This window comes from Sinocyclocheilus grahami, unplaced genomic scaffold (genome assembly GCF_001515645.1).
Source record: "Sinocyclocheilus grahami isolate Dianchi unplaced genomic scaffold, SAMN03320097.WGS_v1.1 scaffold153.1, whole genome shotgun sequence".
Classification (NCBI taxonomy): Eukaryota; Metazoa; Chordata; class Actinopteri; order Cypriniformes; family Cyprinidae; genus Sinocyclocheilus; species Sinocyclocheilus grahami.
This window is the reverse complement of record NW_015505332.1, coordinates 1,057,204-1,069,329: the sequence shown is the minus strand read 5'-3', so window position 1 is coordinate 1,069,329 and position 12,126 is coordinate 1,057,204. Positions and strand designations below refer to the sequence as shown.

Below are 12,126 nucleotides of genomic sequence, written 5' to 3'. Positions count from 1 at the left end.
TTTACGATGTGATACGAGATTTGAAAAGGGAGAAAAAAAAGTTTGGCAAAAGGTGGAATCAAACCCAGGTCGATCGCGTCAAAATGACAACAACTAGCACTTATCCATCTGCACCACTGGAGCTGATGTTTTACAGCCACTTTTAACTAAATGTAAATAGACACTCCGTATTTTTTGATTGACAGATGTCTCGTCTGAGTAATCCCAACCAATGGCACTGTCTCAAACTATACCTACCTTTTCCGGTTTGTCTGATTTGTCGTTGTGTTTTCTGACTTGTTAATTTGTTTTTGGATTTGTCCTTGTGCTTTCTGACTTGTTATTTTGTTTTCGAATTTGTCATCGTGTTTTCTGACTTGTTATAATGTTTTCTGAATTGTTGTTGTGCTTTCTGAATTGTTATTTAGTTTTTAGACTTGCATTTGCGTTTGTAATTTGTTATTTTGTTTTCAGAATTGTGATTTGCTTTGCACTTCTCGGCCACCGTAATTATACCATTTCTGCTTATAAAGTATAACCACTTTAAACATTATATATGTAAAGTGATTGCAATGTGAAAGTCGTTCAGTTTTTTGCATTACAATATAAAACCATTTTAGCAGTATTTGTTCAACGATTAAGGATTTTGTGCGATTTTTACATGACGCAAACTGTGTCCACAGGAATAACGGCAATAACATGTAGCAGAACTTCATTCATGTAGAAATGTCATCTCACCAATAAAAGGACAATTTAGACAACTTTATAGCTCAGAAAACAGCCAATTTGTTTCGAAATAATTAATATAAGCACTTTAGCAAGAATGCAATTCACACATCTGGAATGCCTTGCCCCATAGACCTCCATTATATATTTTTTCTACTGTAAGCATTTTGGTATGTTTTTACCAACTGAGAGACGATTCAAAATTACTTTCTGTAGATGTTGTCTTGTCCGTATAGCCTAACTTTATATTGAACCCAGATCACTCCTATAAATCTGTTTCCTATTTTATTTTTGAACTTGAGCATTATTATAATACAGACATTCATTGAATTTAAACAAATTTAAATTAACCATTTTAAATTGCAAAACATGCATTTGAAGACACATTCACGGAAAACAGGAAATCGTGCAGGTTTGAAACGACATGAGTAAATGATGACAGAATTTTTATTTTGGGGTGAGCTAATCCCTTAAGCCTCTAAGAAACATTATTTGATTTGTCCCAGACATGTGGCTTGCTCCCATGAAACACCTGCAATCACAACAGAGTTTGTGCGATAAATCAGATGAAGTTCATCTCAGCCTTCCCCGCACCAGCACTGGCAGCTTTCTGTGTGTTCTGGAATGATGTTTGTTGTGCTTTTGACCTGACAGCACCCGGTCACATGGCAGCCCTCCAAAGATGGAGATCGACTCATCGGCAGGATTCTGCTCAACAAGCGCATGAAGGACGGCAGCGTTCCCCGCGACTCTGGAGCTCTTCTGGGACTGAAAGTGAGTCGCTCCGCCTTCCTGTGTGGGCATGATCTTTATGTGAATTTGATTTCACATGTGGTTGTGTAGTTCAGTAATGGCAGTAATTCATTCCTGCTTTAGTATAGTTCACCCAAAAATGAAAATGTACTGAAATTTGCAAAGATGTAGATGAGCTTGTTTCTTCATTGGAACAGATTTAGAGAAATTTAGCATTACATCACCTTGACCACCAGTGGATCCTCTGCAGTCAATGGGTGCCGTCAGAAACAGCTGATAAAAACATCCCATTAACCCACAAGTAATCCACTCCAGTCCATCAATTACCACCTTGCATGATTGTAAAAAAAAAAGTTAAAATACAAGCCCTCTATCTGTAATATTGCTTTCTCCAGTGAAAAATTTGCCTCATCTGAATCAGGACAGAAATATGCACAAATCAAGCACATGCAAAAACAGCCAAAAGCAGCTCCAAGCAAATATTATGATATTCTCCAAATCTGTTCCAGTGAAGAAACAGACTCATCTACATCTGGGTAGGTACATTTTTTTTTTACCCTTTTTTTCCATGAACTATTCCTTTAATACAAACTCTGTCGAGAACATTTATGTTGAATACTACAGAAAAAAATAATTTCCTACCATTTTTAAAATCCAGAAATATCCATTGTGGGTCTTCTAGAGAAATTAAACATGGCCATGAACTTTAAAGGGTTAAAATCATAAAAGTTAAAATTGTAGAGTGGGACTGTTCATTTTAAAAGTGGAATAAGTTATAAAAAATATTATTACTTTAATTATTACTTGAAATAATGAGCACTGATAAAATAAGGTCAAAAAATATTCTAATATTTAAAATTAATCTTAAGGTTCCGAAAGTTTTTTTTTTTGGTTCCCCAAACAGTTCTCCAGTCCATCAATTACCACCTTGCATGAAATCAAGCACATGCAAAAACAGCCCAAAGCAGCTCCAAGCAAATATTATGATATTCTCCAAATCTGTTCCAGTGAAGAAACAGACTCATCTACATCTGGGTAGGTACATTTTTTTTACCCTTTTTTTTCCATGAACTATTCCTTTAATACAAACTCTGTCGAGAACATTTATGTTGAATACTACAGAAAAAATAATTTCCTACCATTTTTAAAATCCAGAAATATCCATTGTGGGTCTTCTAGAGAAATTAAACATGGCCATGAACTTTAAAGGGTTAAAATCATAAAAGTTAAAATTGTAGAGTGGGACTGTTCATTTTAAAAGTGGAATAAGTTATAAAAAAAATTATTACTTTAATTATTACTTGAAATAATGAGCACTGATAAAATAAGGTCAAAAATATTCAATTAACTTTAAAATTAATCTTAAGGTTCCGAAAGTTTTTTTTTTTGGTTCCCCAAACAGTTTTTGGTTCAGTGAACAGTTTCTCATTTTTTTCTTAGTATGAAGAATCTGAATAATCTTTTTCCATTATAAAGAACCTTTTGCGCAATCAAGGTTCTTTGAATGTTAAAGGTTCTTCACAGAACCATCAATGCCAATAAAGAACCTTTATTTTTAATAGTGAATGCATATTACTTTTAACAAATGTGCATTGAGAAAGTCTAAAGTTTAATAGTAATTTATTGTTGACATTAAAAGAGCAAAAAAACAAGGTTACAGTAAAGCTCTTACAGTGGAAGTAAACAGAGCTGTGCACTTCCAGGGTTTAAAAGCAGAAATGCAAAGCATGTATTTGTTGTTAAAGCACTTACATGGATTGTTCAGCGGAGTGGAGAAAAACAGAGAATCGTTACTGATAACAAACTTTCTGAATGGCTGACTGTGTGTCAGCTAACCTTTATTTTTAATAGTGAATGCATATTACTTTTAACAAATGTGCATTGAGAAAGTCTAAAGTTTAATAGTAATTTATTGTTGACATTAAAAGAGCAAAAAAAACAAGGTTACAGTAAAGCTCTTACAGTGGAAGTAAACAGAGCTGTGCACTTCCAGGGTTTAAAAGCAGAAATGCAAAGCATGTATTTGTTGTTAAAGCACTTACATGGATTGTTCAGCGGAGTGGAGAAAAACAGAGAATCGTTACTGATAACAAACTTTCTGAATGGCTGACTGTGTGTCAGCTCAGTGCTACCATGTGCATTATATCCTTTACCAGCAGCAGTTTGTCAAACGCACACACACACACACACACACTCACAATCGCCCTCAGCTCCATTCCACTCATTATGTAAAGCCATCTTTATCCAGGAGGCAGCTCGTAATCTTCTTTGTATGTTTGCATTGGGCTGCCATTAGTGAGGATTTGATTTGTATGATGCTCACAGAACGATTGGTCACGTGGTTTATGGAACAGACCTCCAGGCCTTTTCCAACAGTCGGTTCTTTCAAAAGCATGGACAGAAATAACATACACACCCTCGAAAGTCTCACTTTTTATTGTTCAGTGTAAACTTGTGCAGTTTATTTTGAAACCGATTATTCTTTCTGAACTCTAGTATCACAACAAAATCTGACATGAATAAAAAAGCCAAGAACTATTAAATATGTTTACTATATTGACTTTTGTAGCTTATTTTAACATTAGCAACATGAAGCCTTTATTATAGGGTCGTGATACCTACAACGGCAGTGAAATTTCATTGGCATTTCTTGGTAGAAATGTTGGCACAACAGCAAAAACTAATATGCTGTTGTTTCAGCATGACTAGTTCATTATCTAAACATTTTACTTTGTCTTTTACAGGTGGTTGGAGGAAAGATGACAGAGTCCGGAAGACTTTGTGCGTTCATCACCAAAGTAAGGAAAGGGAGTTTAGCGGATACAGTTGGGCATCTCAGACCAGGTACATGCTATGTTTCAGTATTTCATATATACTACCATTCAGCGGTTTGGAGTTTTTTTTTGTTTTGTAATAACGTAAACTTTTTAATGCCACTTTATTGTCACTTTTGATCAGTTTAAAATATTTTTTTTAATCGTGACTTAGACATGTGGGGGCGTGTTAGAACGAGCCGTTTTAGGAGGGCGTGGTTGACTCTTAACTTTTATAAAGAATATCTCTTTGGATTTGAGACTTTAGTCTTTGCAACTTTACAGATCTTCTTTATGCACCAAGAGCTTGTAACACTCCAAAGAGAAAGGAAAAATTTAAATCGCATCATATGAGCCCTTTAAAACAATAACAAATAATGTCATGAAACTCAAGAACCAAATTAGAGGGCTGTGGGCTGCACTTTGGGAAACTCTGCTCTAGACAATGCACAGGAAATATTCAATCCTTAGATTTAAAAGTATATCAGAGTCTTGAGCATTGAAGCTCATCACTAATTTCCCAATCTCTGAGGAAGAGATTGCAGTAAATGGCATTCTAGTGAAAATACTAAAAGAAATCAAAATGGTCCAGTGCAGTATGTTCTATAGCCAATTGTCTTTAGATTGAATCTCCTTTCGGCTTTCTTAGTGTTGCATTAACAACTGGTATTGTCATTTCAGGTTTCAGTTTTATTGCATTTCTCTTCATTGTTGTTTTTCATTCACTTTACTTACCCAGAGCCAAAGCCTTAGTAGAAGAATTGAGCCTTTTAACCCTAAAGTTCAGGTAATTGTTGCTGTCTACTAAATACACTTCTCTTCTATTGCTTTAATTCATTGGATAACGCACAGTAGAAAAATGACTGCATTTCCAATTGTTTATTATCTCAGTTTGAGCATTCGAAGACTTCTTTACCTATTCATTGTTGTTGCTGTTTTAAGCGTAATTTATCTGATTGTAAGGCATAAATCATATGCATGCAATGAATTAGCACAAAAATAACACACACACACACACACACACACACATATATAAATTTTTTTTAAAAATTATTATTAGTTCTAGATTTTTAATTTTTTTTTAATATTACTATTTAGGTTTTATTTTTTAGGTTTAATTTATTTTTATTTCAGTTTGGTGTTAGTTTGCATTTATTTCCAGTTAGTAACTTTAGCTTCTGCTTGAGCTTCAATTAAAATTTTTTGTTATATTCCAAGGCAACATTTCTATTTATTTCATTTCAGTAATATTTCAGTTCATAACTTTTTTTTTAATAATTAGCATTAATAACCCTGTGGGATGCTATGTCCCACAATGCAATTCGACAATTTTTATTTTTATTTATTTATTTTTTTTTTACTCTCAGTATGATTTGACTGCCAAGATAAACATTTTAATACAAAATTGGAGCAGTATGCAGTAAGCACTATGCTAGTATTCCTTTCTGAAAGCAGCCTATGAGTAGATCTTACATGTCTCGCTTAACATTCCCATGGCATTCTTCAGCTTGTAGAGTTCAGTGTTTGTTCCAGGGTTCTTTTACCATGATGGTAAATAAAAACAGTTTGAATCATTGTTTCTCCAGTGACAAAAGCAAAAGAAGAACAAAAACGGTAAAGAAATCTCTAGAGCCCAAATGGAACCAGACCTTTATGTATTCCCCCGTCCACCGGCGGGAGTTCAGGGAACGCATGCTGGAGATCTCGCTGTGGGACCAGGCCCGGGTGCGAGAGGAGGAGAGTGAGTTCTTGGGAGAGGTGAGGACAAGATGAATCATGGTGTGAAATATACAGAAGTTCAGGCTTCTTCTACCAGTTGATCACTTTTTTTTGTATTTGCGTGATATTTAGTGGCAGATAAATCTAAAATTGATCTTGCTACAATAATAGATCTAACTAGTGACAGTTTAGATCACAAAATAGTTTGCATAAATAATGACAATAGTAATACTAATCATTATTTTTATCAAAATTAAAATATTTCTAATGCATATTGTGTTATTGTTGTAGTTAGCTGTTAAATCACGCAGTCACATTCAAAATCTCAAATTTAGAGGTTCAGTGACATGTTGTCATGCATTTGAGTGTGAAACAAATGTTTGTGTGTAGATCCTCATAGAGCTGGAATCAGCGCTGCTGGACGATGAGCCGCACTGGTATAAGCTACAAACACATGACGTCTCATCGGTACCCCTGCCCAAGAGCTCCCCCTGCCTTCAGAGACGAGCGCTGCATGGAGACAGTCCCACACGCAGACTGCAGAGTATGTCTCTCTCTATCTCCCTCTGTCTCTCTCGCTCACATCTTTTATGCACACAAAGCAGAAACATATGACAGAAAATCTCAGGTAAATGTACTGCTCATATATAACTATTTAGCATTTTTGTATATAACAATAACTGCTTGTACTGCAGAATGTGTGGTTTCCTGTCACAAAACAGTTTCTAAGCATCTTTTCTAAAGTCTTGCTCCATTAATGTACTCTACAGTTGTATGCAAGCACTAATGCTTCATAGGATTACCTTCAAATATCTTTTATTAACCTGGATATGTTATTTTGCCAATATACTGAATATTCACAATATATTCCTGATGTGATTTGACTATTAAAAAGTGATTTACTTAAATGTACTCACCTTCAGGCCATCCAAGATCTAAGTTAATTTGTTCATCAGAACAGATTTGGGGAAATTTAGCATTACATCACTTGCTCACCAATGGATCCTCTGTAGTGAACGGGTGCCGTCAGAATGAGAGTCCAAACAGCTGATAAAAACATCACAATAATCCACACCACTCCAGTTCATCAATTAACGTCTTGTAAAGTGAAAAACTACATGTTTATAATAAACAATTCAACTCAACATTTATTTATACAGCACATTCAAAACCAGAAGAATGGACCAAAGTGCTGCACAGAGATAATTTAAATTGTACAACGAAATCACCCAAAAGCCAAACAAGTCCACCATAAAGGTATTTTAACTTTAAACCATTGGTGGTGTGGATTACTTGTGGATTATTGTGATATTTTTATCAGCTGGGTGACGGCACCCATTCACTGCAGAGGATCCTCTGGTTAGCAAGTAATGTAATGCAAATTTTTTCCATATCTGTTCCGATGAAGAAACAATTATATTTATATTATATTTATATTTTTAGCAAATATAAAGATTTTGAAAGTATCAAAAATCAATTGAAAGAGACAGATTTTGGGTGAACTATTTCTTTACTCATTTTAACATTTGTATCTCTAGTTTTCTTAAAGACCATGTGATTAGTTTTGCGATTCTTTCTTGGAAATTGTATGACAAGATTTAGGCAAAAATGTTAAAGTATCTATGATTTGAACTTCAGTAGCCAAAGAATCATTTCAGAATGAATAAACACGTGAAAATAGCTTGAGTTTCATGCTTTCATAGAGTACTGTATGTTTCGGGCCCAAGACCACACACATTCATAAGCACTCAGTCATCTGAGCTGAAATCTGAAACACTACAGCTGTTGATTTGAGCGTTTGTGTCCTGCATTCATTGTTTTCTATCTTGACCTGGTTATTTCTGCAGCCAAAGGCCCGTTTGTGTACAGCTCAGGTAATGACCGCTGCATGCTCAGGCTGATCCTGTGTGTTTTTATACTGGATCCACCCTGCTGTCCCTCTCACTCCCGTCAAAAACGAAACAAACACTGACCGAAGTGGACCATGTCCTCACACTGCCACTTTTTCCCATAGTGCCCTCTGAGTCTCCCCAGTGCTGCTGTTTTTCCCTCTTTGTTGCAGATCAGTCCGATCTCTTCATATACACTGTAGTGAACACAGGCTTCTGTCTACTGTTATCATTACTTGTAGAAGGGCTGGATGGTATGAGGAAAATTCGTATACAGCATTATTAATTTTACGTTATGGTAATGGTCACAATATAAATATATTGGGTAGAAATTAAACAATTAAAAAATGTCTATAAACTACAGTTCAAAAGTTTGTGCTCGGTGAGATTTTTTTTTTTTTAATGTTTTTGAAAGAAGTCTCTTATGCTCACAAAGGCTACATTTATTTAATTAAAAATACATTCAAAACTGTACTATTATGAGACATTATTCCATTTTAAAATAACTGTTTTCTGTTTGAATATATTTTAAAATGTAATTTATCCCTGTGATGCAAAGCTGAATTTTTAGCATCATTACTTCAGTCTTCAACCTCACATGATCCTTCAGAAATCATTCTAATATGCTGATTTGCTGCTGAAAAAACATTTCTTATTGTCATAATATTCTTCTTATTATGTTGAAAACAGTTGTGCTTCTAAATATTTTTATGGATACCATGATACTTTTTTCAAGATTCCCTGATAAATATAAAGAGGAAAGAATAAAGTTTTCCTGTCAGTTCTGATCAATTTAATTTAACCTTCACTGACCTCAGACTTTTGAACAAAAGAGTTCATTCATTTATCATGTGTTAATTTTGCCTTTTTTATTATTTGGAAGTTGATGGGCGCAAACCAAAATTGATCACTATTCATTACAAATGATTAACATTAGCTATTTACTTCTCATAATTGCAACTTCATTTCTCTTAACAGCAAATGTATATTCATACATCAGAAATACAAAATGATATCTCACAATGTGACTATTTCCTTTTTTTTAAACTTTATCTCTATAAACTTTAAAATATATATATAACTTTATATGCATACACAGGCACATCAGACCGTAAAAACGTATATCTTTAATCACTCCTTTTGTCAACATTTTTCGTGCAAATATATATTCTACTGTATAAATGGTAAAGAGAAAACACTACACTTTTCTATCATTCTGCGATAAATGCCATCATGCAACCCAGTCCTAGTTGGTCGTTTTCCCTCCCTTTGTAGTTACTAATTCTGCATAGCTGTGATAAATAATATAATATCTAATATCCCGCCTTTGTGTGAAATGCCTTTGAATTAATTTAGTTTCTTCTCTTTTAAGAGTGAGTTTTCTTGGTTTTTGGTTGCTGTGTGGTTTTGTAGTTGCAGCACCTGTTTTGTAAGCATTCAAAGAGACAGAAGCAAAGAAAAATCCTCACAAATCATATTCACTCCAGTAATTTTCTCTTCACTGACAGCAGTTAGCTAATCGTTTTGAAAAGTGTCACTAAAGAGCCATCTTTTTTAATATGCTCCGACATAATTAGGATATTATAAAAACATCCCTTACAAAGATTTAACATATAAACTGGTTCAACTGGATGATGGGTGGTTATTAATAATGCAGATTTTGCACTTACTTTAAGCTTCTGACATTGATGCATTGCACTCCATAAGAGAACTCTTATATGTGTAACCCTAACAAATCAGTAGGACAGGTCGCAAGAAAACATCAAGTGATCCTTTATAAGTTTGTGAATCTCTTTTGACACTTCGGTGTACGAGTGTTTGATTTAGTGATTTAAAGAGACTGATTTATAGACCAGAGAGCTGAAGGAGAAAAGAGGACAGGCGAACGAAATGAGAGCAGGTTTATTGCTGGCTTGTCATCGGCATTAAAGCGCAAGGGTCTGTTTGGTGGGCGAGCGCAGGCTTGGGTGTCCGTTCTGGCTGTAGTTGTGTGAACGCCGCTCGGTAGATTAGCTTTCATTCTTGATCTGAACTGAGTGATGGAGCGGCCGCTTCAGAGTGTCAAACTCGGCAGACGTCAGCGCTGTGGGCTGAGGGACGCCGTTCAGCTCGGTTTGTTCCTCGTGACTGAAGCGAAGGGAGAAGAAGATCCATTTTCTCACGTAGTACAAAGCTCAGTCTGCCTCGTTCTTGTTTTGTGGATTTGGAAGAGAGAGAGATGTCTGACTGACGTGTTCAGTTATCTGTGAGTAGTCTGAAATAGACAGGCATTTCGAGTGCAGATAGCTTCTTTAGCACTTTTTATGAGCATCACAGAGGAAGATGAATGAACAGCAGTGTTTGTCAGTTGTGGTTAAGCAGTTATGTTCCAAAACGTAGTGAGCTGCCTACCTAGACAGCGATTTAGGGCATCAGGAATATTTTATCAGTGTTGTTTTTTAAGACATAAAAAAACAAAACTATTAAATCTAATTTTAGCTAATTGAAATAAAGCTGATGTGAAAATAAATAAATAAATAAATGTGACCGTGGACCACAAAATCAGTCATAAGGGTCCATTTTTCGAAATTGAGATTTATACATCATCTGAATAGATAAACTTTCCATTGATGTATGGTTTGTTAGGATAGGACAATATTTGGCCGTGATACAACTATTTGAAAATCTGGAATCTGAGGGTGCAAAAAAATCTAAATATTGAGAAAATCGCCTTTTAAAGTTGTCCAGATGAAGTTCTTAGCAATGCATATTACTAATCAAAAATTAAGTTTTGATATATTTACAGTAGGAAATTTACAAAATATCTTCATGGAACATGATCTTTACTTATTATCCTAATGATTTTTGGCATAAAAGAAAAATCAATAATTTTGACCCATACAATGTATTTTTGGCTATTGCTACAAATATACCCCAGCGACTTAAGACTTAAGACTTTTGTGCTCCAGGGTCACAAATATTAGATGGAAAAACTTTGAATTAAAAAATAAATGGAATGAAAATTAGAAATTTTGTCTTGGCAAATTGCTGAAATAATCTTAAGTATACTGAAATTACAAAACAATTACAAAATAAAAAAATCTAATAAGATCAAATATTTTAAATGAAAACAGAAATATAAAAACATATATAAAAAAAAAGAGTTTAAAAAGGGTAACATTGAGATTGTGACAATTATAATGACAACTAATGTCAACTATAAATATTATTTTTCATTCATTCATTCATTATATTTCATTCATTTCCTGAAAAGAGCTGATAAAAATAGTTCTGTTTTAATTAAATAATAATTTAAATAAAAGTTTAAATAGAAATATTAACCAATACTTGAAGGAGAAACATTTATTTATTGATTGATTGATTAATTGACTTATATTTTGTATTTGTGTAGGCTGTAGATAGAAAACTCATGAGATTTTGCAACAGAGCTGTTATATAAATATGCTTTTAGTGCAGAAACCATAGAATGCTACATCACATGATCCCGTCTCGCTACAGACCGCTCTAACACTTGTCTCTCTGTGTGTCTGTTTTTCTGCTGTAGGGTCTCAGAGGATCAGCGACAGTGAGTTCTCAGACTATGACTGTGAGGATGGTGTTGGCGTCCTATCAGGTAAGATGTTAGCAGGAACACGGTGAAAATGACACCGTCTGACAGAGGTGGTGAAGACGTTAACTGCTAAATGTGTTCAATATAAAGTCACTCTTTGCCTTTGAAAACAAACATCTCAGAACCATGGTTATTTCCAAATGATGATGACTGGAGGTATGCAATGTAATGGGGTAATGTGAAAAAAAAAAAAAAAAAACCAAAAAAAAAATATATATATACACACTATAAATAAATGTATTATGAAGAAATTTTCTGTATGTATAGGTGTTTTACCTATATTTTTGCACTTCATTATGCTGTGTTTTAGGCTTAATGTAAATGTCTTTTGCAGTTTCTTTTTTTTTGTTGCTTTTTTGTATTGTTTTATGCATTAGTGTATTAGTATAGTATAAACTGCAGTGGCGGCTCGTGGGTTTTAAAATAGAGGAGGCACACTAATTGTATTGGTCTGGGATCCCTGCCGATTATTATTATTATTATTATTATTATTATTATTATTATTATTATTATTATTATTATTATTATTATTATTATTATTATTATTATTATTATTATTATTATTATTATTATTATTATTATTATTATTATTATTATTATTATTATTATTATTATTATTATTATTATTATTATTATT

At 34.0% G+C, this 12,126-nt stretch overlaps 1 protein-coding gene across 1 annotated transcript in view; it reads left to right on the top strand.

The window, feature by feature from the left end:
- Nucleotides 1-12,126, top strand: part of LOC107592505 (regulating synaptic membrane exocytosis protein 2-like) — a 167,598-nt gene that overhangs the window by 83,242 nt on the left and 72,230 nt on the right. Inside the window, exons 6-10 of the mRNA XM_016282038.1 lie at nucleotides 1,360-1,479; nucleotides 4,203-4,302; nucleotides 5,779-6,029; nucleotides 6,381-6,534; nucleotides 11,424-11,492. Coding sequence (XP_016137524.1) covers nucleotides 1,360-1,479; nucleotides 4,203-4,302; nucleotides 5,779-6,029; nucleotides 6,381-6,534; nucleotides 11,424-11,492 — 694 coding nt within the window. The remainder of the gene's footprint in view (nucleotides 1-1,359; nucleotides 1,480-4,202; nucleotides 4,303-5,778; nucleotides 6,030-6,380; nucleotides 6,535-11,423; nucleotides 11,493-12,126) is intronic.